The sequence below is a fragment of the Coenobita brevimanus genome, chromosome 12 (assembly GCF_032717465.1).
Source record: "Coenobita brevimanus isolate Jiangsu-jjx chromosome 12, ASM3271746v2, whole genome shotgun sequence".
In the NCBI taxonomy this organism is placed as follows: domain Eukaryota; kingdom Metazoa; phylum Arthropoda; class Malacostraca; order Decapoda; family Coenobitidae; genus Coenobita; species Coenobita brevimanus.
The window spans coordinates 16762451-16790178 of NC_136965.1; the positions used below are offsets into that span (position 1 = coordinate 16762451).

Below are 27728 nucleotides of genomic sequence, written 5' to 3' on the forward strand. Positions count from 1 at the left end.
TTTCCCATAATTGCAAAGAAAATCAGGGTAACTGACCACCTGACGAAGGAAAAAAAAAAAACAATCCCTGTAAAAGCACTACGAATACTACATTATAGTTTGCGTGCCTGACAAATGCTGTTAGGTTAGGTTAGGGCAGGGTAGGGTAGGTTAATTTAGCTTCAATTCGTTACACTACGTTAAATGAGGATATTGTAGTTAGATTACGTTGAAAAAAGCTCTTAGAGGAGCAGTAAACACGGCTGATTAAGACTGTTTAACCGAGTCGGTCATGATCACGTGATGGTTGTGATCATCAGCATTTTACCCTCTCGGAAGAGAGCTGAGAGCTCATATAGTCTGATCTAAGTGCATAGCCTTGACCTTCACACACGCACACACCCATCCCCTTGGTCAAGGAGGACAGTGACCACCCGTTTCGTCAGTGAAACTTTTTCTCATCCAGAGCAAGGCCCGAACCCCCGCCTTAGCTGATGCTAAGCAAGAGCGTTACCACTGAGCCAGCGAGCAGTGTGTGTGTGTGTGTGTGTGTGTGTGTGTGTGTGTGTGTGTGTGTGTGTGTGTGTGTGTGTGTGTGTGTGTGTGTGTGTGTGTGTGTGTGTGTGTGTGTGTGTTTAAGGTTCAGATTAGCTTAGATAAAGTCACATTAGGTAGTTAGGTTAGGTTAGCACAGTCTAGTTGGATTAGGCTAAGCTAGGCTAGGTTAGGCTGGCAAAGTGCTACAGAGGAGAAATCATAGCGAATTACGCTCTCAGGGCTACGTATTCTCTTTGGTTCAGGAAGCTCCCTAACGCCTTTTCCTGGGCGATTTATTTTGCTTATTCCTCCTTACTATCCTATTCTGTGTTATGTAAATCCAGTATCAGTGAATTCTGCATAAATAACGTACAACATATTATCATCCAGCGTATCCAATAATAAATCGCTAAGAAAAAGGTGTTAAGGAGCTTTCTTAACCGACGAGAATGTGGTGACTCTTTGGCCCGTATTCTCGTCGGGTAAGGAGGCTCCCTAGCACCTCTTCCTAAGTGACTTATTTTCCAAACTACACATTAATATCCCCTAGTTTGCTTATGTCTTTTTATTATCGACAGAGATTGCATGAATAACACACAAGAATGTAGTAACGGGACAGAATCAGAAATGAATCGCCAAGGGAGAGGTATTAGGGAGCTTCCTTAACCGACACGACTACCAATGACTCTCTCTGACTCACTGTTGACTCTGGTAAAGACCGCAGGGTAGTAAGCACTGGCGCACTGATACCCCCACGACACCACGCCGATCGCCTCCATACGTGAGTCATCCCTGGGAGTCACCATGGCCCCCCCTGAGTCACCCTGGGGAAGGAAGGAGAGGAAAGGATAGAAGGAAAGTTGAGATTAATGAAGTGTCTGTCTATCGCCTCCTGTCAGAACTATCTATCCCTGCTAGTAAGGTACACATCCAACACAATAAAGTACACATGCAAAATCTTCCTGTACATTCAGATAAAACATGGAACCTGCATACCCAGTCCTGTGATATGTAGGCCCGAGTTGGTTGATGTACATGTGGCAATTATCCTCCATTTCTGATTGTTTATATATATATATATATATATATATATATATATATATATATATATATATATATATATATATATATATATATATATATATATATATATATATATATATATATATATATATATATATATATATATATATATATATATATATATATATATATATATATATATATATATATATATATATGTATATATATATATATATATATATATATATATATATGTATATATATGTATATATATATATATATATATGTATATATATATATATATATATATATATATGTATATATATATATATATATATATATATATATATATATATATATATATATATATATATATATATATATATATATATATATATATATATATATATATATATATATATATATATATATGTATATATATATATATATATATATATATATATATATATATATATATATATATATATATATATATATATATATATATATGTATATATATATATTTTTTTGGGGGGGCTGACCCCTCCAAGAATCATTGGGAGGATCATGGTCCCCAAATATCGCATTACAGATGAGCGTCCATCGTACAACATGTACTAAGATGTCAGTCTTACCTGCCCTCCTTCCCCTGTTTTGCATCCTTTATAATGTTTGGAGGGGGGGGGGTGACCCCTTTAAAACTAATGGTGTATAATGTTATGTTGTGGAGAACATTAATAAGCAACCAACAGATATGACCTGAGACGTTTCGTTGACATCCAGGTGCTCACTTTCCCCCATTTCTGATCGTTTTTAATTTTGTTAGGGGGCATGACCCCCTTAGAACCATCAAGGGGCAACTCTCCTCATATATCGCATTACGACTAAGAGTCCCTTGTACACCATATACCAGGATATCAGAGCCATATCTACCTTCCTTTGATTATTTCTGAGAATTTTTAATTTGGCTAGGGCGCTGACCCCCCCTAAAAATCATGTTTGGAAAATTGTATATAGCGGAAGACCTTTCCAGAAACCTAACGAACTCACCTGGGAAGTTTTATTCAAATCCATCAAGTAGCCTAGGAGTAGTTATAACACACACACACACACACACACACACACACACACACACACACACACACAGTATAGCGCTACGCCATATTGAGCAATGCCGAAAACTATACCATCCTGAGTTGCAGAAATGATAAAATCGTGAGAATATGTTTTAAAAAATGCATTAAAAGTAAGATCCATATTCTCGTCGGTTAAGGAAGATCCTTAACACCTTTTCCTAAGTGATTTATGTTGCTTCCTACATATTACTCCCCTCCTCTGTGTTATACAAGCCCTTTCAACATCGTCATACTCTTCATATATAACGTACCAAGGGATAATTAAAAGCCATATCCAAAAATAAATCGCTTGAGAAGTGGTGCTAGGGAGCCTCCTTGCCAGACGAGAGTACGAGCCATAACATCGTCACTCCAATGCCATTTTTTTTTTTTTCATTATAATTTTTGGTGCCAACCGATGCATTTACCGAACTATATATAAACTGGGTTCCTACTCTCGTCAGGCTCCCTAGCACCTCTTCCTTTGCGATTAATTTTTGGATATGGCTGGTTAATATGGTTTTGGACGTTTTTTTTTTTTTTTAATGCAGAGTATGGCGATTCTGGAAGGATTACTGTAACACAGAATAGGACAGAAAGGTGCAATAAGCAAATAAATCGCTTACTAAAAGTAGTTAGGCAGCAACGAGAATACAGGTCTTCTTATAGTAAGTGTTGCATTTATGCCGATATCTGACAACTACCATTAATAAGCCTCGCCTAATGCAAGTAAAATTTTCTTAATATATCATGAATAAAAAATAAGTCACTGAGCAGAAAGGGTTAGGTAAAAGCTACAGATAATTCAGTTAACTCAGTAATAACTGAGCCCAGTGACTGGGATGGGGGTCTGGCTTCTGGCCTTCTTACAGTATATCAGCTTTGGCCTTCATCTTATTTATCTTCAGTTAATAGTGCTGAAAGTCCCTCTTATATTCAAGTTGTGCTGATATTTTAGGACAAAATAAAATATACCTGAAGATGGCTGTGATGGGTCTAACATTGGCAAATAAAAATGTTTTTTATGATATTTACTTTCTCATTCTCTTTATATATATAGATATATAGATAGATAGATATAGATATAGATAGACAGATAGATTAATTGATTGATAGATAGATACAGTACATTATATATATATATATATATATATATATATATATATATATATATATATATATATATATATATATATATATATAATCAGAGAGACAGACAGACAGACAGGACAGACGGAGACAGAGAGACAGACACACAGACAGACAGCACCCACATTGCAGGCGCCCTTGCCATCCTCGTCCACACCAGCGCAGATCATGTTGGCAGTAATCGTTTCCCTTCTGTACCTCCTGGCACACTCGGCGTTGGTCATCGTGTCTACCGTCACCTCCAGCAGTTGGGCTGGTTGGCTCCCTCCTGTTGGGTCAAGGGTCATGTTAGGTCGAGGTCATATTAAATTTCCTGCTAACTTTCCCTCGGCGTTATTGCCTATTGGATCGAAGGTCATGTTAGGTCTCTGTCGTACTAGCTGCTTTCCTGTTAGGTCGAAGGTCATGTTAGGTCTCTGTCATACTAGCTGCTTTCCTGTTAGGTCGAAGGTCATGTTGGGTAGGGGTCATACTAGCTGCTTTCCTGTTGGGTCGAAGGTCATGTTAGGTAGAGGTCATACTAGTTGCTCTCCTATAGGGTCGAAGGTCATGTTGGGTCGGGTCATACTAGCTGCTTTCCTGTTGGGTCGACGGTCATGTTAGGTAGGGGTCATACTAGCTGCTTTCCTGTTGGGTCGAAGGTCATGTTAGGTAGGGGTCATACTAGCTGTTTTCCTGTTGGGTCGAAGGTCATGTTAGGTACAGGTCATACTAGCTGCTTTCCTGTTGGGTCGAAGGTCATGTTAGGTAGGGGTCATACTAGCTGCTTTCCTGTTGGGTCGAAGGTCATGTTAGGTAGGGGTCATACTAGCTACTTTCCTGTTGGGTCAAGGGTCATGTTAGGTCGGGGTCGTTGTGTTTTCCCAATTCAATTTGCCTGACAATTGTACTTTTTCAGTGTTTTAATTGCCATGGGCAAATTTGAAGAGCTGTGCATGTTTTGACTTTATTTTCTACGGCTGACAGCCAGTTCTAAGGACACTATATCGTCTTTCATGCTTATTTTTTACCTGTGGATTTATCTTTCCTCTATTTTAATCGTCTTATTTTAACCCAAAGACGATACGCTTTTTACACTGATATGGCCCAGAGTCTTGTCCTTTTGCAGTCTATTTCACGTAGCGCATTGGCAGAAAAAGACAATATTATAACTCCACAGCCTTCTCATTAGACTTCTTTGTGACCAGCACTGTATTTTATAATTAATCTGTTATCACTCAGCAGTCAAGATGGAAAGGTGAAAATTTACGCCAAGTTAGTGTAAAAGTAGTATAGATGTGCAGGTAAAAGCGTGTGTGTGTGTGTGTATGTGTGTGTGTGTGTGTGTGTGTGTGTGTGTGTGTGTGTGTGTGTGTGTGTGTGTGTGTGTGTGTGTGTGTGTGTGTGTGTGTGTGGAACTAACAGGGCGAGATTCCAGTCCCACTAACTGGTGTAAACATTGCCAGTCAGCCTCCCAAACTGTTATCCCATGGAGCCGTTATAACACCGTCTCTTCGTGGGGCTGGAACCCACCTCCCCACTGCAGGTGCAAAAGGTGAGTGGCTGCTGTCTGATGATGTTTTCCCCTCTTTTCGGACCCACACACCCCTACCTAATGCTATGAGGGGACGGTAGTGAGCCTGACCTAGCCTGGACACGATGCTTGGCAGGGTGTACGTAGAATCGACAAGTTAGAAATATTAATTAATTCTGAGTTCCTGTTTGGAGATGCTCATGTGGAGAGGATGGAGAGCCAAAGACTAACGAGGAGAGTGTATATGAATGAGGTGGAGGAGGGGGGAAAGGACAGGGGAGACCGAGGATAGGTTGAGGGATGGAGTGGAGAGGTATATGAGAGAGGGGGGTGTGGGCTTGGGGGAGGACAGAGAAATGTCGGAGGATGAGGCGACATGGAGGCGATTTGCTTGTGGCCACCCCTTACGGGATTTAGGCGTCTGGCTTTGGATAGATGGAGACAAACATTTCATACAGATAGTAAACACAGCAAAAAATTTGGTGGGTTATTTACACTGGATTTCAAGGTCCGTATACTCGTCAGTAAACGATGCTCCCTAGCACCTCTTCCTTAGTGATTTATTTTTGGATATGGATGGTTAATATCTTTTTGTATGTTAATCATGCAGAGTATGCCGATGCTGGAAGGATTTATGTGACACAGAAGAGGATAGTAAGGTGCAGTAAGCAAAATAAATCGCTTAGGAAAAGGTGTTAGGGAGCTTCCTTAACTGAGGAGAATACTGGAACAAGGTATAGTGTTGAAACCTAACCTATCCTAACATAACACAGCATAGCATAACATACCACAACAAAACATAACAAACTAACATGGCATAACATAACATAACACAACATTATCTAACATAACACAACATAACAACATAACAATCTAACACAACATAGTATAACATTATCTAACATAATACGACATAACATAATCTAACTTACACAACATAACATAATCTAACATAACACAACATAACATAATCTAACAACACAACATAACAACATAACATAATCTAACAACACCGTAACAACATAACATAACACAACATAACATAACAACATAACATAAGCTAACATAAAACAACATAACAGAATTTAACATAACATAAAGTAATCGAACATAACACAGCATAACAACATAGCATGACATAATCAAACGTAATAGCACAGCACAACATACCAATATAACATAACATAATCCATTTCATTCAAAGGATCTTATTTAGTCTAGAGACATTAGAGGCTGGTGATGAGAGGCATTTACTAAAATTAATATATATTGTCCATAAATATAAAGAAAAAATATAGAGAAAGGTCTAGCAATGAAGCAGTTTCTGTCAGATTACCCCCTGGGGATAGGGTTTTTTTTTCGAGAATACTCCCCCCGTACCCCTACTTGTCGTATGAGGCGACTAAAAGGGTTGGCGGAGGGTTAGTTCCCCTCCACGGAAAACAGTTACTAAAAAGACGAACAAGAAACCTCGGACAAGGGCTGACCAAGAGATGACGACCAAGGACCGGAAAAAGGACATGGTACGGAACGCGACGTGGAGTGTAAGGGGTGTGAATGATGAGGTGAAAGAAAGAGAGATTGTCCAGGTGCTTGAGGGTACGAAAGTGGATGTATGTGGAGTAACTGAAACTAGATGGAGAAGAGAGAGTGTGAGAGAATGGGAGTATGAATGGAGTATATGTGCAGGAGTAGGTGAGAATGAGAGGGCAGAAGAAGTGTGTATTGTTGTGAGTAAAAGATAGACAAAGAACATAAGAGAGTATGGATCAGTTGGGTCAAGGATTGTGTGGGTAAGATTGAAAGTTGGAATGCAAATGTGGGCGATTGTGTGTGCGTGTATGCACCAACACAAGTTCGTGCAAGCAGAGTGAGAGAAGAGTTCTGGACAAATGTGGAAGTGTGCATGGAAAAGTTTGGAAGGAATGAGAGTGTTTTTGATTGGTGATATGAATGGTAAAGTAGGGAATGTGAAGGTGGATGGAATAGTTGGTGAGTGGGGTGTGCCTGCTGAGATAGATAACAATGGCAGTGGACACTTGTGCCAGGAGGAGGTTGGTGATAACCAATTCCCTCTTCAGGCACAAAATGATCCACAGGTATACAGTACATGGCGAGTGATGAGAAGGGTGGGTGGTGAACTGAATGAAAGGAAGGCAATGATTGATTATGTGTGTGTGGATGAAAGGATGCGAAGATGTGTAATGGATGCAAGAGCTTATAGAGGTTAGAAGAGTGGACTTTCTGACCACTACTTGGTGGTGGCCAGAACCAAGATCCAAGTAAGATGGAAAACTAGAAGAAGGGAAGGACGAGAGGAAGGAGTAGTTGCAAGGAGAGTGGAAAGGTTACAAGAGGATGAGAAAAAGCAGAATATAAGAGAGAAGTGGAGGAACAATTGGGTAAATATGAACTGGAGCAGATGAGGGACGTGGGAGGTGTGTGCAAGATATTCACAGAAGAAATATGTGCAGCATGTGATGTGGTGTGTGGGGTGAAGAGAAGACGGAAGGGGGGTGCAAGGAACAGCACTGTGGAATGAAGAGGTGAAACGGGCTGTGGCACAAAAGAAGAAAGCATACAATGAATGGATGAGAAATAGGGGCGTGAAACAAGTTGAGAGGCGGAAGAGAGAGTTATATGTAGAAAGAGAGAGGTGAAAAGATTAGTAAGAGAGAGTAAGAAAAGAGTGGATGAGGAATTTGGAAGGAAATTGAGTGTAAAGTGGAGGGACTGTGAGAAAATGTTCTGGAAAGAGGTGAAGAGAGTAAGATAGGGTGGCAGTGAAGTTAGTCGGGAAGTGAAAGATAAAAATGGTAGATTACTAGTGGAGAAGGGAGAATAAGTGAGCAGATGGAGAGAACACTTTAAGGAATTGTTGAACATAGAGAATGGAAGTAATGCAAGTATAAGTGGCTGGGGAATGGCTGGGAGAAGGAGGGAGGTGAGAAGACAGGAAGAAATCAGTAGGATAGAAGTTGTGGAAACAGTGAAGAAAGTCAAATTGGGGAAAGCCCCAGGAATTGATGAAGTGTGTGGTGAAATGCTGAAGCATGGGGGAGAGATAGTAGTACAATGGATGTGGAAGATGTGCAGATTGGCCTGGGAGGAAGGTAGAGTCCTGGAGGATTGGAAGTCAGGTACAATTATTTGCTTGTGGAAAGGAAAAGGGGAAAAAGAAGTGTGTGGTAATCAAAGGGGCATTTGTCTTCTGCGTGTAATAGGAGAAGTATATGGTAGGATACCTACTGACAGAGTTAGGGAAATAACAGAGGAATTAGTTGGAGAAGAACAGGGAGGCTTTAGGAAGGGAAGAGATTGTGTAGATCAGATATTCGTTCTTAGATCTTTAGTGGAAAAGTTCCTAGAGAAGGGAAAGAAGTTGTATGCGGCCTTCACTGATTTGGAGAAAGCATATGACAGGTTATATAGACAAGGATTGTGGAAAGCATTAAGAATATATAGAGTAGATGGGAAGGTGCTGAATGCTGTGAAGAGTATATATGAGGGTGCTATGGCTGCAGTGCGTCTGGGTGGTGAACTGGGTGAATTTTTCTCTATGAAGGTTGGGTTGAAACAGGGATGTGTCATGTCTCCATGGTTGTTCAATCTGTACATGGATGGGGTAATAAAAGAGGTACAAGGTAGGGCAGTGGATGTTGGAGTGGCCCTGGTGAGACAGGGTAGTGTTTGGAAACTCCCTGTACTGTTGTTTGCAGATGATACTGTGTTGTTGAGTGAAGACGAAGGGGAGCTGCAAAGATTGGTGGATGAGCTTGGGAGAGTGTGTAAGAAACGGAATCTAAAGGTGGATATAGGGAAGAGTAAAGTGATGGTCTTTGAGAAAGGTGAAGTCAGTGAATGTACAGTGAGGTTGGATGGTGAGGAAATGGAAAATGTGAGTACTTTTAAGTACTTGGGTAGTGTGATGAGTAAGGATGGAAGTTTGGAGAGTGAAGTGCTTGAAAGGGTACAACAAGGAAGAAAGGTTGCTGGTTCCTTGAAAGCAGTGATAAGAAACAGGAAACTGAGCATGGAAGTGAAAAAGTTACTACATGACAGTATTGTGATACCAACTCTAACATATGGAAGTGAAGCTTGGACGTTGTTGGAAGGAAACAAGTCAAGAGTGAAAGCAGTGGAAATGAGTTTTTAAGAGGAGCCTGTGGAGTCATATGGAGAGACAGACTAACAAATGAGGATGTGAAGGAGCGTTGTGGTGTGGATGTGGATGTGATAGGAAGCGTTAGGAGGAACACACTGAGGTGGTTTGGCCATGCGGAGTGGATGGAGGGTGAGAGACTGACGAGGAGAGTGTATGTGAGTGAGGTGGAGTGGGGAGAGGGAGGGGGAGGCCGAGGATGAGATGGAGGGATGGAGTGGAGAGGTATATGAGAGAGGTGGGTGTGAGTTGGGAGCAGGGCAGCGAAATGGCGGGGGACTGGGCGACGTGGAGGCGATTTGTTTGTGGCCACCCTGTACGGGATTAAGGGGTCTGGCAATAGATAGATAGATAGGTTATAATTATTATTATTATTATTATTATTAATTATATTTTTATTTTTATTTTTGTTATTATTATTATTATTATTATTATTTTTATTATTATTATTATTTATTATTATTATTATTATTATTATTATTATTATTATTATTATTATTATTATCATCATCATCATCATCACTATTATTATTATTATTATTATTATTATTAGGTAAGGACACCTGTAGTCTGGTGTACAGATTTTTTTTCCACCGTTAAATTGTTTTTCCCTTCTCAAGGAGCGAGAGAGAGAGAGAGGGAGGGGGGGGGAGTCAACACTTGCCTTGCGTCGTAACTCCCCATCCGGTCACCGTGGCCTGTACACTGGCGTGAAGTTCCCCCTGTTGGGGCAGGCACACGGGGGCCACCTTGTTATCGCCGTTGAAGGCAATGGGTGTGGCCAGGCGGAGGAGGGCGATGTCGTTGTCTAGGGTCCGTCTGCTGTACCTGGGGTGGATCACAACCTGCAAAATACACTCCTGTTGGCCCCTCTGAAGCATAGACTCCCGTGGACACGTTGCGTGGGAGAGAGGGAGACACAGGGTAGAGCTGGATTTCTTTGTTTCTTTCTTTTCCCTGGCTTCTCGGGCTACACAGAACTCGTGTACACAGAGCCTGAAGACAAAGACCTGACGCTCTGTCCTGTGCCTCTCCCACCCAACATTGCCACTTGTCTCAATGGAGCTGCTGTATATAGAGTTTTGTGCTTATGGTGGATCACACCCTGCAAAATGTCCCCTTGTTTAGTTTTCTTAATTATATGGGAGGATACTCAGGTTGAATCATCATCATCATCATCATCATCATCATCATCAGCCATTGCAAGTCCACTGCTGAACAAAGGCCTCCACCAAACCTTCTTCATGAATTCCTTCTCTCTCTCTCTCTCTCTGCAAAATTTCCTTCTATTTACTTCTTTGAATTACATGATCTTTTACCCACGTGGATCACACCCTGCAAAATTTCTCCTGTTAACCTCATTTGATTAGAACATCTTGTAAGTGAGGTGGATCACAACCTGCCAAATCATCCTTCTGTGTACTCCTTTGAATCAGGTTATGTTCTATCTTTTTTATGCAAAGAAAAAAGAACCAAAGGCTAAAGTCTTCAACCAAAGGGAGGCCAATTCAAGATCATTTTGTGACGACTGGATACCTTGCGTTAGTCTGGGGGTCAGAGGCAGAGGGAAATACAGACTGAGAAAGTACCAAAGTTGACCTCTCTCTCTCTCTCTCTCTTCGGCGGATCACAGACTGTAAAATTTCCTCCTGCAACGAGAGAGAGAGAGAGAGAGAGAGAGAGAGAGAGAGAGAGAGAGAGAGAGAGAGACAGACAGACAGACAGACAGACACACACACACACACACACACACACACACACACACACACACACACACACACACACACAGATACGAGGTGTGTGAAACAGAGTGGTGAATTAGACAGGAAGGAAGGAGTGAGAATGGGAGAAGAAGAGAAAGGGATAGCCAGACAGACACGCACACAGATAGATAGATAGATAAGTAGACAGAGATAGACAGGTAGATAGATAAGTAGACAGAGATAGACAGATAGATAGATAAGACGACAGATAGACAGATAGCTAAGTGTTACCTGTGCGATACTAAGGCGTCTGGTGGCAGTGGTCTCAGAGGCGGTGTTCCATCTGTGTTCACCCACGACAACGTCTGTGTTTCTGGCTGTCCATCTGAGAGCCGGAGACAGACAAAGATAAGGCACACACACACACACACACACACACACACACACACACACACACACACACACACACACACACACACACACACAGATGATGCAAAAATACAAAGGAGAATTACTAGCACAGACTCTTGTAAAGAGCTACAAGAAGAATTAAATAAACTTCATGAATGGAGTAGTACATGGCAAATGGAATTCAATGTGGACAAGTGTCATGTAATCAAGTTTGGTAAAAGTGGAAAAAGACCTGATTGGGATTATAAGTTAGGAAATAAAACCCTACACACATCAGGAAGAGAGAAAGACCTAGGTGTGATTATCAATAACAGACTATCTCCGGCTGACCACATCAGCGAGAAGGTACGGAACATGTATACACTGCTTGCAAATATGAAAATAGCATTCACATACATAAATGAAGACATGCTAAGAAGGATAATAACATCATTCATTAGACCAACCCTGGAATATGCATCAGTAGTCTGGAGTCCTCATCTCAAAAAGCACATAGACAAGATTGAAAAAGTTCAAAGGGCCGCTACGAGATGGATACCAAGCTTAAGGGACCTAAGCTACGAAGAAAGACTAAATAAACTGAATCTACCAACACTACAGGAGCGAAGGAAAAGAGGTGACATGATAATGCTACATAAGTGCATATCAGGGAAGGAGAAAATAGACATAAATGATTACTTAACACATGGAGAAGCATCAGCAAGAGGACACTGCAAAAAACTGCATAAGAAGAGAGGTGATAAAGACGTAAGGAAATTCAGTTTCCCAAACAGAGCAATTGATCAATGGAATGCACTACCGAATGAAATAGTGTGTGCCAAAACAATTCACAAATTTAAGGATATGTACGATAAATATGGTTTAAGACCGGGACAGTACGAGCTTGACTCATTCCTGTAAAGATACAATTAGGTAAGAACAATTAGGTAAGGTAAGAACACACACACACACACACACACACACACACACACACGAAACGTAACCTCATCTCATTGGTGGAGACAACACACACACACACACACACACACACACACACACACACACACACACACACACACAGGACTTAACTTCATCTCACAAGTGAAGACAGTGACCCATATTCTCGTGGGTAAAGAAGCTTCCAAACACCTCTTCCTTAGCGATTTATCATGCTCACTACACCTTGCTGTATTCTTCTGTGTTACTTAAATCATACTTTGCCTAAGTAACCTACAAAACGATTTTAGTCAGTCGCATACAAAATAAATCGCAAAGGAAGAGGTGTTAGGGCGCTTCCTTAACCAAATTGCCATTGATAGTGTAACTAGATTTTTTTTTTTTTTTAATGTGGGCTTGTCAGTCTGAACCCGAGGCGTGTAGCAGGACCAATGTCATTCTGGGATATGGCTGGTTAATATCCTTTTGTACGTTATTTATGCAGAGTAGGACTAAACTGGAAGGATTTATGTAACACAGAGGAGGTCAGTGAGGTGTAGTAAACAGAATAAATCGTTTAGGAAAAGGGGTTAGGGAGTTTTGGAAGAATTTTATAACCCTGATTTATATAACACACGAGGTCAGTAAGGTGTCATAAACAAAATGAATCGCTTAAGTAACTGTGTTAGGAAGACTCGTATTCTCGCCAATTTAGGAAACTCCCTAACACCTCTTCATTGGCGACCTATTTTTGGACATGGCTGGCTAATATCCTTTTCTATGTTACTGATACAGATACGGCAAAGTTTGAAGGACTTGTATAACAGAACAGGAGAGTGAGGTGCAATAAACAAATAGCTTACGAAAAGGTGTTAGGAAGCTTCCATAACCCACGAGAATACAGGCCCCAAGTCGGTATTCTGGTGTGGATAGGAAGGTTATTGACACCTCTTCCTTACCGATTTATTTCTGATTCTGCTCCGTTACTCTATTCTTGTGTGTTACTCTTGCAGTCTATGTAGACATAAAAAAGATAAGAGAAGCAAAAATAAGGACATTAATGAGTAGTTTGGAAAATAAATCGCTAATGATGATTTGCTAGGGAACCTCATTACACAACGAGACTACGGGTGCCGTGTCTCACCGTCCGACGCAGTGGGCGGCAGTGAAGACCCAGCGATCTGCAATGATGGCCGCGCCACAGTAGGGTGCCGTTCTGCCCTTGGGGGTCAGTGACGCCTGCCAGGGGTACTCGTGCACCTCTGTCTCCACCCCACCCACGATCCTGGTGGCGCGGTTCACCATCCCGCACACTGATGATGATGATGATTATAATAATAATAATAATAATAATAATGATAATAATCTATCCATCCATCATCCAATCCTATGTTGCTCCATGAGAAGTGTAGGAGCCCAGGGCAAGGCAAGTTGGTCCTGGCATTTAGGATGAGAGTGAGTATAATAATAATTAAGTAGATGGACAGAGTCTTCCTGTGCATTCGGAGAAAACAATGGAAACTAGACTTCATACCCAATCCTGCAATATATATGCCGATTTTCTTTCCCATTTGCTCACTTTCTCATATTTCTGATCACTTTTATTTTTCAGGAGAGGGACTGACCCCCTCAAGAATCGTTGGGAAAGACACGCTCTCCAAATATCGGATTACAGATGACAGTCCATTGTATAACATGTACTGAGATGTCAGAGCCATATCTGCCCTCCTTTCACTATGTCTGAGAATTTCTAATTAGGTGAGGGGGTTGGCCCACTTAAAATCATCTTTGGAAAATTGTATATTGCAGAGCACCTTCTGGGTAATCACATGAACACACCTGGGAAGTTTGATTTGGACCATCTATTTCTGATCTCTATATTTTTGGGAATGGGGCTGACCCCCCAAGATACATTGTGGGGGGCACCCTTCCTAAATATCACATTACGGAAGATAGTTCATTGTACAGATTCGAATACCAGCTGCGACAGGAATTTAATTTCCATAAAGCAAACTTTACTGATCTGCTGTAACACCCGCCGACATGTCGTACAAATATCCCCCCTAATACCAATACACCAGTCCTCTATGAGACAGCCCTGGCATATATTTAATATGGACGGTGGGTGTTAGCGCCGAGGTGTTGGCATGAGGAGGTGATTGGTATGTACAGGACTACTGGGTCTTGAAAACAGACTGAGGAGCCTATGTCCAGAGTCACACACACACACACACACACACACACACACACACACACACACACACACACACACACACACACACACACACACATGTATTTACGCCATATCTGCAGTCCTTCCCCTATTTTGTATCCTTTTTCAGTTTCAGAGGGGGGCTGACCCCCCTAAAAGTAATGATGGATTATTATCTATAGCGGAGGACATTATCATGAAACAGTCAAATTGATCTGAGAAGCTTCAGTAAAATCTATATGCACAATACCCTACTTCAGATCATTTTTATTTTTGGGAGGGGGCTGACCCCCCAAGGAATCATTGTGGGGTCATGCTTCCTAAATATTGCATTACGATTGAGAGTCCATTGTACAACATGCACTAAGATATCAATGCCATATTTACCCTCCTTTCGCTATTTCAGACACTGTTATACTTGGTTAAGGGGGAATGGTGGCACTAAAAATCATGGTTGATAAACTGTATATAATGGAAGAACTTTGGAGTTACCGAACAAACTCACCTAGGAAGTTTATTTAAAACCATCAAATAGCGTAGGAGATTAGAAAGTGCACACACACACACACACACACACACACACACACACACACACACACACACACACACACACACACTTTGACTTGTCGAGATGTACGTCACGGCGTCGACAAGGGCGCTTGTTAATGCTCAAGAGAAACCCAGGACCATAACATGCTTTAAAAATATAGAGTTTACATGTGTGTGAATAATGAAGGTAAAGGTGTATTCCAGATCACGAAGGACCGCGCCATTCAGGAACAAATAATAATAATAATAATAATAATAATAATAATAATAATGATGATGATAATAATGAAATAAATGTCAGAGGGTCAGAAATACATGCATAAAAGACACTACAACTGACAGGAGGTATGGAAAAAGAATCACATACAATAGATATTTTTCCGTTAATTTATCAGACAGGTAAAGACAGATTTTATAATCATGGTCTTTCTGTATCGTTGCTGACTAATCACTCTTAAGGCGGTATTCTCGTTGGTTAAGGATGATCCCTAACACCTCTTCCTTAGTGATTTATTTTTGGATATAGCTGTTTAATATCCTATTGTATGTTATTTATGCAGAGTATAGCGATGTTTGAAGGATTTATGTAACACAGAAGAGGATAGCTAGATGTAACAAACAAAATAAATCTTTTAGGAAAAGGTGTTAGGAAGCTTCCTCACTCAGTTAAAATAAAGACCTTAGGCTGGTATTTTTACGCGGTTAGGAAGCTCCCTAACACCTCTTCCTATTTTTTTCTGTTATATTCTAGTGTGTTATTCACGTAATCTATGCCGATATTAGAACATAAAGAAAAAGGTTGTAAATGGGTAGTTTGGAAAATAAATCGCTAAGGAAGAGGTGCTAGGGAGCCTCCTTATTGTTAAATAGGGTCATCATTCTCGTCGGGTAAGGAACTTCCCTAGCACCTCTTCCTTATCGATTTATTTTACGATATGGCTGTTTAATATCCTTTGGTACGCTATGTACGCCTAGTATGGCGATATTCAAATGGCTTATGTAATACAGAGAAGGACAGTAAGAAGCAGTAAGCAAAATAAGCTGCTGTGGAAAAGATGTTAAGCCCCGTCCACATTAGGGCTCATGTTGTGCACTCTGTTGCACGTCATGTTGCTCAACTCGGGTTTTCGCGCCGCGGAAGGTCTGTGCCCCGCGCTGCTGGCAAATCTGGCCAAGGGGCATTTCATGGTACCGCGCACCGTGGAGCCCTCAGTAGGCGTCTATCTTCCCTCTGAAATTACTTCAAGACAGCTTCTGCTGGCTTCACATCTTCGTTTTCCCATTCTACTTTTCTTTCTGGGATAATACCGTGCCACAATGCTCTACATTAACAGTCTCTTGAACTGCTGAGGTGTTGGTATCTAGTATCCTCCTCTCGCAACTCAACAGTAAACTGGCATGCACTGCCCATTGACCTTGTGTGGACATCAGCGGCCTCTGCAACATGATTTTGACATGACAAGCAACAGAATGCGCACCATGAGCCCTAGTGTGATTGGGGCTTCAGGGAGCTTCACTAGAATACTGGTATAAGGCTTCCTAACACATTGCGTACTCAGTTTTAATATAGGGGAATATGCACTATGTGAGGTTACTATGGAGATTACTATGAAGTTAACTGTGGATATTACTATGGAAGATTACTATGTTACTTCCGTAACAAGGGTGCCACCTGTTGTTATTATCAAATCTGAAGATCCAGTTGACACTGTTTTAAACTTCACTTCAACTAATTTTGATTACTCACTGTATAAGCTAAATCATCTAAATATTACCAAGTATATCTGTGTAGTCTATCGCTCCCCCATTGGTTCTTCAGATCCCAGTGTATTTGACTCCATATCCACACAGTTGAATAACCTTAACCTTGCCCTTAGCACCGAAATTACATTTCTGGTTGATTTTAACATACATAATGTTGAATGTCTTTTTCCGCATTCTGCCAGAACTGACGATGCTGGTCTACAGTGCGAGCTGTTTGCCAATCGTTTAATCTCACTCAGTTGGTAAAGCAACCAACCAGAATACCTGATAATCCTGACCATAATGCCCATCTCTTGGATCTATTCCTGACAAATAATCCAGATCAATACAGGGTAGAAGTACTGTCACCACTTGGATCCTCTGACCACAATCTCATCAAACCCTCATAAGTCAGCCCCCACAAACCTCCCCGTTCTGAGCCTGTCGGGGTGACCCGATAGCACTTTGATAGGGCAAACTGGGATGGATTGAGAAATTATCTTGCTGACATTCCATGGCAGTCACTCCTCTCTGGTGATGTCAGTTCTGCCCAGTCCCATATTAATGACTTAATACTAGCTAGTATGGATTTATTCATACCAAGTCAACAGTTCACTAAAAAATCGAACTCTCCGAAGTGGTTTGATAGCAAGTGTGCCAGAGCAACGGCCAAAAAATCATTAGCATATAACTCATATTTTAAATTAAAAACATCTGAATCACTCTATCAATTTAAAATTGCTAGAAACCATGCAAAGCTGTAATAAATCTCGGCAAATCAAACTTGATTCAAAATCAAGCATCAGAGCTACTTAACAACCCTAATGACAATAGAATATTCTGGTCAGCTCTCAGTTCTTTCAGTAATAACTTTAACAAGTCAACATCTATTCTCCCACAAAAATTCTCAGATGGCAACATTACAAATGACCCGCGTAGGAATGCAAATATCTTTGCTATTTGCCAGATATTCTACCTTAGAGGAAGTCAGCCAGAACGTCCCAGTACTTGAACTTGACTCTCCCGAAATTGTTCCACTTAAACTTCAGACTAGATACATAAAATCCATCCTAGACAATTTACCAACTTCCAAAGATCCAGGACCAGATGGAATCCCTCCAACTCTTTTTAAAAAGTGTTCCCCAGAACTTGCCTCTGTTCTAGCTAAATTATTCAAACTATGCATACGTACTTCTTTATTCCCTAATTCATGGAAAGAAGCCAATATCCACCCAATTCCGAAGAAAGGAAGTTCCTCTGACCCCTCTGATTACAGACCAATAGCTATCACATCTTCTCTTGGTAAAGTATTTGAAATTGTAATTAATAAGCACACAGGTAAACACTTTGAATCCAACAACTTAATCAATGAGACAATATGGTTTTCACCACGAAATATCCATCATTGACATACTCAGTCGCCTGACTCATACCATCCATCAATCAATTGACCAACATGGAGGAACTCATGCAGTGGCCCTTGATCTTTCTAAAGCTTTCAGCAGAGTATGGCACCGTTCCCTGCCGTCTAAACTCCTTTGCTATGGACTAACGTCTTCCGCTCCTCTGCTTTCCTTATATCTCAGTGGCAGAAAAATAAGGGTAAAAGTAGATAATGTATATTCCAATTTCCACTCAATTAACGCAGGCGTGCCACATGGATCAGTATTGGCACCAGCTCTATTCCTTGTCCATATTAATGATCTCTTATCTGTCACCCACAATCCCATCCATTCATATGCAGATGACTCAATACTTCATAGTTCATTCACACTCAGACACCCATTTACAAAGTTTAATATCTCTAACTCTCAACTCAGTACAGCCATCTCCATAAATCGAGACTTATCTAAGATCAGTCATTGGGGACAAAATAACCGTGTCTCATTTAATGCTAGTAAAACCAAATATATACAATTTACTAATAGACAGATATTGCCAGATTGGTATGGTACCTTCAATGCTACTAATATTCCCATCTCCAAAAGTACTGAAATTCTCGGTGTTTCACTTAACAATGCCTTCGCTGGACCTTTCATGTCAGATCACTTGCAAAAACCGCTTCAAAGAAACTTGGATTATCGTACAGAGTCAGTAACTTCTCCACTGACGAGCAGTTAGTTATAGTTTATAAGAGTCATATGCTCTCACAACTTGAATATTGTTCACTCTTGTGGAATGGATGTGGAGAGGCTGCACTAAAACAACTAGACAAAATTCAAAGCAAATTATTAACAACCCTGGTATTACAAATAAACTACCTCCCCTACAAGTAAGAAGAAATGTTGCCTTCCTTACATTATTTTACAGATATTTTTATGCCAAATGCTCAGACGAAGTTGCGTCCATTGTGCCACCCCTCAATGACTTCCCTCGTGCTACACGGGCATCTGGTAGTGCTCATGACTGGAATGTCACACAGCCATATTGCAGAACTTCTGCCTATCAGAATTCTTTTATTCCTCGAACTGCATCTCTCTGGAACTCGTTTCCCCGGAGTTGTTTCCCCCCAGGCTTCAACCCACAGCTGTTCAAGTCCAACTGTTACATATTTTTTATGAATGGAGGACGCCAGTAGTGTGGTGTATGGATTATTATTTTTTTACTCATTTGTTTTTCCTTCCTCTCTCCTGTTATTTAAAAAAAATAATAAAGAAAAGATTACTATGGAGATTACTTACCACACCATGGAGTAGTGACAGTGGTACTTGTAGTCTCGCTCGTAGAGGATGTAAGGGAAGTAGTTGAGGACTCGCCTGTAGAGGATGAAAGGGAAGTAGTTAGATTCTCCTTGCAGTGCTCATAAGAAAATAATAAGGATCTCAGTCTGTCTGTGTACACACACACACACACACACACACACACACACACATACACACATATATATATATATATATATATATATATATATATATATATATATATATATATATATATATATATATATATATATATATATATAAATGTGTGTGTGTGTGTGTGTATTATGTGTGTGTGTGTGTGTGTGTGTGTATTATGTGTGTGTGTGTGTGTGTGTGTGTGTGTGTGTGTGTGTGTGTGTGTGTGTGTGTGTGTGTGTGTGTGTGTGTGTGTGTGTGTGTGTGTGTGTGTGTGTGTGTGTGTGTACTCACTTTGATCCAGGCGCCAGCACGGATCATGGCAGGGTCTGCATTTCTAACATACATTTTTGGTATGGACATGACTGTTGAGAATAATCCTTTGTAGACATTTTTGTTGCCGTGAACGTGGGCAACACACTGCTAGATGTTTCTTGTGACCCACTGAACCACAGTTTCCCTGAAACATCAATGTAACCATCCCCAGGCATGTGCACTTAGTGCTGATAGGTGAGGTGGTGGTTATGGCATTATAGCAAGCAATGGCCACCACAGTTGTCACCATTTTTTGCTACATATAGTGGTTAATTCATGGCATCAATGAAGTCATAGAATTCGAACTGCGGGTGTGCAACCCTCCACCCACCCCTTCTCTCTCCCTCACTCTGTGCATAGATGCATGACACTCCACAGAAATGCCGTCATACTTTTCCGCTTTTTGATGCAATATTCATGAAGAAAAATAAATTTTTTTGAGGTATGTAGAGTTGTACACAAAAATTAATTCCCCCGCCCTTAACTACAAATGTATGTACATTAGCCCCACAAAGGTCCTGGGTTCAGAAATTTGCGTGTTCCCCAGGCCGGCTCCGGGACCATTTTTCAGGGTTTTAAAGTCGATTATTTTTCTTACACATGTGAAGAGAATCGTCAGGTGAACCTGGCAGTGTGTTTTCTGGCTTCCTAAGCCCGTCCTGTGATTCGCTATGATTCGTGGAAGAATTCACAAAACAACTGCACATATGCCATTAACATGTAAACATATGGATGAAAATATCCGAGATAAACTAACCGCCTGAGTACTTGGGATGGTAGAGTAGTGGCATGTAATCGTACTATTGGCCTTCGTTCCCTCCCACAATTGTCTTTTTTTATGCAAGAAAGAAGGAACCACAGGCCAGGAGCCCGCAAACCGTTCCTTCCAAGAAAAAAGCAAAAACAATACAAAAAAGAACCAAATTCAAGATCCGTTCATTTCGAGATGCCTGGACACACTGCGTTTGAAAGACTGGAGATCATAGGAAGCAGGAAATACAGACAGAGGGAGACTGTTCCAGAGATGACCTGTTGCATAAATGAAGGAGTGGGAGTAACAGTTAACTCTTGCATTTGAGAGCTGGACAGAAAAAGGATGAGAATTTGTTGCTAGACGGGAGGTGGAGGGATGCAAGCAGACAGTTCAGAGGAGGAGTGACCACTGAAGACAGTTTCAAGTGGCGATAGAAAAGAGATAAAGATGCAACACTGCGGCAAAGACACAGAGGTTGAAGGGAGCCAGTAAGAAGAGGAGAGTTAATGAGACAAAAAGCCTTTGACTCCACCCTATTGAGAAGAGCTGTATGTGGGGAGCCTCCCCACACATGAGAGTTGTACTCTGCAAAGGGGCGAATAAAATCAACATCTGTGCAGGGGTAAAGAAGGTACGGTGTCGGCTTAGCACACCCAATCTCTTGGAAGCAGATTTTACAAGAGATGTAATATGATCTTTCCAAGATAAGTCCCGCGTGAATTAAACTCCAAGCATGTTCAACAATGATGCAGGACTTATCTGGATATTATTAAACATTAGTGGGTATACCTGTGGAAGATTGTGTTGGGTTGATAGGTGTAAAACCTGAGTCTTTGATGCATTGAAAACAAACAGATTATTTTTACCCCAGTCAGAGATACGAGCCAAGTCAGACATTGGGTGTGCCATAGCCTCATCCCTTGTTTGTTGAAGTAACTGCTGATATGGATGTTACGGGAGCCGAATGGAGAGGTGAAGGGTGGAATTGTCAGCGTACGAGTGAATAGGGTTAGATGTACAGCTTAGAAGGTCATTGATGAATAAAAGGAAGAGAGTTGGTGATAGGACAGATCCGTGAGGAACACCACTGTTGATAGATCTAGGAGAAGAATTATGGCCGTCTACAACAGTGGCTACAGAACGACCAGATAGAATGCTATAGATGAAGGCACAGATAGAAGGATAGTAACCGTAAGAGGGCAGTTGGGAAATTAAAGCTTTATGCCAGACTCGATCAAAAACCTTTGAGATGTCAAATGAAATGGCAAACCTTTCGCCAAAGTCCCGAAAGGAGGATGACCAGGAGTCTGAAAGGTAGGTGAGAAGATCGCCAGTGGATCGTCCCTGACGGAACCCATACTGACGATCAGAAAGAAGGTTGTGATAGGAAAGATGCTTTAAAATTTTTCTGTTAAGAATTGACTAAAAACTTTTGAGACACAGGATGTTAAAGCAACTGGACGATAGTTAGAGGGTTGGGAATGGTCACCCTTCTTTAGGACTGGCTGAATGAGAGCAAACTTCCAGCAAGAAGGAAAGGTACAAGTTGACAGACAAAGGCGAAAGAGTTTACCTAGGCAGGGTGTAAGCAAAGAAGCACAGTTCTTGAGGACAACAAGGGGGACTCCATCAGGCCCTTATGCCTTGTTAGTATTAAGGCCAGTGATGGCAGAAAATACATCAGCTGAAGAAATTTTAATGTCAGCCACGAGAAAGTCAGAGGGGGGAAGTGATGAAGGAGCAGCACCGGAATCGTCTAAGGTGGAATTGGAGGAGAAAGTCTGAGCAAAGAGATTTGCTTTATCAGTAGAAGAAATAGCTACAGAACCGATGAGGTAAAGTTGTTAGAAAGGTTTTTTGGCAAGGTGCCAGAAGGAGCGGGAAGAATTCGAGTTGGAGAGTTGAGAGCATTTAGTACGGATGTAATTATTTTTAGCAAAGCGATGAACAGACTTAGCACGATTCCAGGCAGAAACATAAACAAGATGTGATTCAGGGGTGGGTTGGCTCTGGTACGCTTTAAAGGCCCAGTCCTTGTTGCGGACAGCATTAGAACAAGCGTGATTAAACCAAGGCTTTCTTGCATTAGTCAAAGGATATGAGAAGGTAATGTATGCTTCCATGCCTGAGAGAATAACCTCTGTAATGTGCAAGGCACACTCAGATGCCTCCCGGCCATGGAAGCAATAATCATTCCAGGAAAAATCAAAGAAGTACTGCCTGAGGGCCTCCCAATCTGCAGCTCCAAACTGCCACAGTCGACGTTTCTTTGGAGGGTCCACAGGCTGTACCAGTGCGATAGGACAAGTTAAGATAAGAAAGTTGTGATCAGAGGAGCCCAACAGAGAGGAAAGACTAACTGTAAACAGAAGGACTAGTTGTAAGGAAGAGGTCAAGTAGGTTTTGAGCTCTCTCTAAGGCAGTCAGGGATATGGGCAGGGTGCTGTACAAGCTGCTCTAGGTCATTAAGGATAGAAAAGATGTAGGCTTGTTCACCAGGTGGATCAGTGAAAGTAGAGGAGAGCCAAAGGTAGTGGTGAACATTGAAATTTCCTAGAATGGAGATATCGGAGAAGGGAGAAATGGATAGACTGTGTTCCATCGTAGAAGTAAGATAGTCGAAGAATTTTTCATAGTCAGTAGAATTAGGGGATAAGTAAACAGCGCGGATAAATTTAGTTAGAGAATGACAGGAAAGCTGAAAGCAGAGAGTAGAGACTTCAGAAGAATTAAGTTCAGGAACACGAGTGCAAGATAAGTCGTTGCGTATATATACACAACAGCCACCTTTGGTTTTGAAATGAGTGCAGAGAAAGTAGGAGGAAACAGAAAAGGGTTTGCTGTCAGTTGCCTCTGACAGCTGAGTCTCTGTCAGGAAGAGAGGGTGAGGTTTAGAGGAGGAGAGGTGGTGCTCGACATACAGAAAGTTAAAGGAAAGGCTGCGAATGTTGCAGAAACGAAGAAGAAGTTTCAGACAGTGGTTCCAGGCATCTCGTTGAGTTTTTGAAGCTCGTGTTAATTCAATGTCACCGTGACCGGTACGGTGAAGTGTCATTCAGCGCCAACAGCTACTGAGGGGTTCACTGGAGGCAGTTTTCAAAGTGCTTAGCCTCACCACTAAAGAGAAGAATCCAATTATATGAATCACACACACACACACACACACACATATATATATATATATATATATATATATATATATATATATATATATATATATATATATATATGACCATTTATCTGTCATCTGTTTATGTACCTATGTACGTATCTATCTATTTTATCTATCTATGGAATCATTTATGTCTGTCTGCCTTATCTACCTATCTAATTACTTATCAGACTGCCTGACTATCTATATCTATATCAAATTACGTATCTGTTCTTTCTTGTATCATTTTTATCTATCTATTATGTTCTGTCTATATTTTCCTAAATAATAAATAATGTTATTCCCATCAATCTATCTATATTTCTTTCTATCTGACTCTACACAGAAGTAAATAACACAGTTATCAACAAAACCGACCCTTCCCGCTAACTCAGACGTAACCTGTAAATTAATTCTCCTTCCCACACTCACCCGTGGCGTTAACTACACACATGAATCCCTTGGCGGTCTTCCTTGTTTTAGTCTTGAAGAGAGCGACGAGCAGGCCGGTGGTACTCTCCCTCTCCACCTCCATCCTGCCGCAGAACCTGAAATGCCGAGGTTGTGCAGGCGTGAGTAGGTGGCTGGTGGATGCAGGGTTTGGAGAGAGCGAGAGAGAGAGAGAGAGAGAGAGAGAGAGAGAGAGAGAGAGAATCATTTTGTCAAGTGTGAGACAAAGAGGAATCATTTGTCAAGAGAGAGAGAGAGAGAGAGAGAGAGAGAGAATCATTTTGTCAAGTGTGAGACTGACAGACAGAGAGGGATCACTTCTCAAGTGAGAGAGAGAGAGAGAGAGAGAGAGAGAGTGAAAATCATTATTGTGTTAACTGGCAGTGTACTCCACATGGATTTACATAATTTGCAAAGCACTCATATAATTGAAAGACCTGTGTATAATGACAAACATAATTATTTGTTGTTCATTTATATTAGCTTTTATTTAGTACAGTGAGTAGCCAATTGGGTCATCTGGCTGTTAGCAATAAGCCAATATATATATATATATATATATATATATATATATATATATATATATATATATATATATATATATATATATATATATATCTTAGAAAAGCCCTGTAAATATTCCCATTGTCCCCTGCCGCTGAACACACCCATGAAAGACATCACTGGAGTAAATCCCCAAATGAGTGGATTTGACAGGCTTGGACTAGTAATGATCCTGGCGCTTGTTTGAATGCGCTCACTGACGATGACAGTGTCCTACACAATCATGCAGACTAAGGAAAAGAAAGCTGGGAAGACTGTTTTACGTGGAGATATCCGAGAATTCCTGAACCCAGTGTAACGTGATGGTAAACTGAAGTTCATTTACTTCTCTCCCAGCGAAATTAGGAGAGCCAGAGAACAACTAGGCTCCCAAGAGTGTAGCACAGCCCCCTTCCAGTAAAGTAGACAGTTGTTGTGGGAGTCTTACAAAATAACCTGAATTGCTGTTGGAATATCTATAGGCCTTTATCTTACACTACTGAAATGGCGAATTGTGAATGTGATGGAAAGATTAACCTGATAAGTGAGTGTAATATAAGTAGTTGGTATCTCTGTGGGAGTGAGATGGTGTTTCAGCCCACAGATGACGAAAGTAGCCATAGTGTGAAAAGTTTCGGTTCTAAGTGTATTTGGAAGGCTTGGACTATTGAAATGACGGACTGTGAGTGTGGTGCGAGGATTGATATAGTTAGCTAGTGCTGTGTATAGGACTGAGATGGTGTTTCCAAACAAAAGATGGTGTCACGATTTTCGTAGATCGTATTATAGCAATTCGTGACATTGTATTAGTATTATTATGGGAACTCTTGAACAGTACTGAAACCCATAAGTTTGCTCAGTCGCTAACCGCCCGCGTTTGCACTCGGATTTGAAACAGTTTTCATAACATTCGTCACAGCTCCATACGTGACTGTCTTTATGTATAAACAGTGCGTTTCACTGAGTGATATTTTTATGTAATTGTTCCCACGCCTTGCTTTTCTAGCCATTAAGTTAAGCCACGCCCATTTCTCATGCCCCTGTACCCGGCCTGGGAACACTAGTTACTTGATGTTGGACAGCCACGAGAGTAAGGCGACGTTGTGCGCAGTGCTGAGAGCAGGACCCTCATCATAGCTGCTAGTCTCCAGCAACTCCACGATTCCCCACATCTCCCCACCGAGTTGGTGACCGGCAGTAGTGGACGTCAACGTGTGCATTACAGCACCTCGAGCAGTCAGAGACGCCCAGCCTCTTCGCAGCTACAGGTCCATTTTTCTCCACTGACCAGTATTTTCGTTCGTTGTTTTTCTAGGCTTAAGATTATTCAGTTATTTGAGTGCGTGAGTGAATTTCCTTTGCTTTGATATTTTGAATTCACATTGAGATTCTTGTAATGTAAATTTATTTTGTTGTAATTAATAAGGTTACAGTTCTTTTCTTTGAGCTTAATTAAGTGTAGAATTGTGTTTGATTTCTCCACATCGTGCTTTCTTTAATTTGCTTCCACTTGGCACAAATTTCTTATATTAATCACGACTGGCATTTAGGCCAGTTCTTTGGTATTAATTCTTAAATCAATAGGAGTTAGCACCAGCAAGAATCTGTCCTTATTATTATTATTAAGACTGTCAGGGGTAAGGACACTTTCTCAAAGGCCAATAGTACTAACAATACAGCATTCGTGAGTAAGTAGTCCCTGCTGCGTACTGTTGAGAAAATTCATGAAATTCTCGTCTTTAGAGAATTGGTGAAGTAAGCCACATAAAGTAAAATTTACTACGATTTCACAAGTCGATTCCTTTCTGACAGTTGACTATTTTTTAGTATTTTATACATATTTTCACTTCCCCCCGTGACAGATGGCGTTAGTAGGCTATCCATATTGTAAAAGGCTTCAGTTCATAGTGCATTTCGAAGGCTTGGAGTATTGAAATGATGGACTGTGAGTGTGATGCAAGGATTAAACTGGCAAGTTAGTGTAATTTAGCTAGATTGTGCTGACTATGAGACTAATATGCCATTTCCAACCCACAGATGGTGTTACTAGTAGTATTATAAGCTGCGGTTCTTGGTACTAGAGGTGTATAGTTACCGTTTTTCTCTACCAGAGTCCTTGATTTGGTAACTCAGGGCTTGAGTATCAGTCAAGACAAAGAAAGACCTAGCCACTTAGGTGTTAGTGTTAGTGATTTCTTCTGCTAGGTTTATCAATGTTAGGATGTTAGACTTTTTTTCTGCATGAATTTATTGATACCGTTAACAAAAACTAAAAGTAAAAATAATAACAATAAAACTGGCCTTCAAGTCAGTGGTCGATAGGCATAAAAAAAATAAAATCTGCACTATAAATATGCACAATGAACCCAGCATAACCAACGCAGTCCTCTCCCTGTGTGTCATGAGGCTACTACACTTAGGCTGGTACTCTAGTTGGGCAGGAGGCACTCTAGCACCTCTTCCTTAGCGATTGGGGAGGCTGGTGGCTCAGTGGTAGAGCTCTGGATTCGAGATCACGAGGTCGAGAGTTCGCGCCCCGCCCGGGTAGCTGCCTTTGCGGGAGGGGTAGCGGTCGCCTGTAACCCTAGCAAGGCTATATGATCTATCTAGGTCTAGCTTGGGGGAATAAACCTTCCTTAACGATTCATTTTCGGTTGTGGTTGGTTA

The 27728-nt window shown here is 41.0% G+C and overlaps 1 protein-coding gene across 1 annotated transcript; it reads right to left on the bottom strand.

The window, feature by feature from the left end:
• Nucleotides 1–1178: 1178 nt before the first annotated feature.
• Nucleotides 1179–26281, bottom strand: LOC145412909 (trypsin-1-like). Its single transcript, XM_080282707.1, has 7 exons — nt 26130–26281; nt 24501–24616; nt 13652–13820; nt 11473–11566; nt 10143–10323; nt 3929–4071; nt 1179–1340 (listed from the first exon to the last, which is right to left on the bottom strand). The coding sequence occupies exons 1-7, from the start codon at nt 26279–26281 to the stop codon at nt 1179–1181; spliced, it is 1017 nt and encodes a 338-aa protein (XP_080138833.1).
• Nucleotides 26282–27728: the final 1447 nt, after the last annotated feature.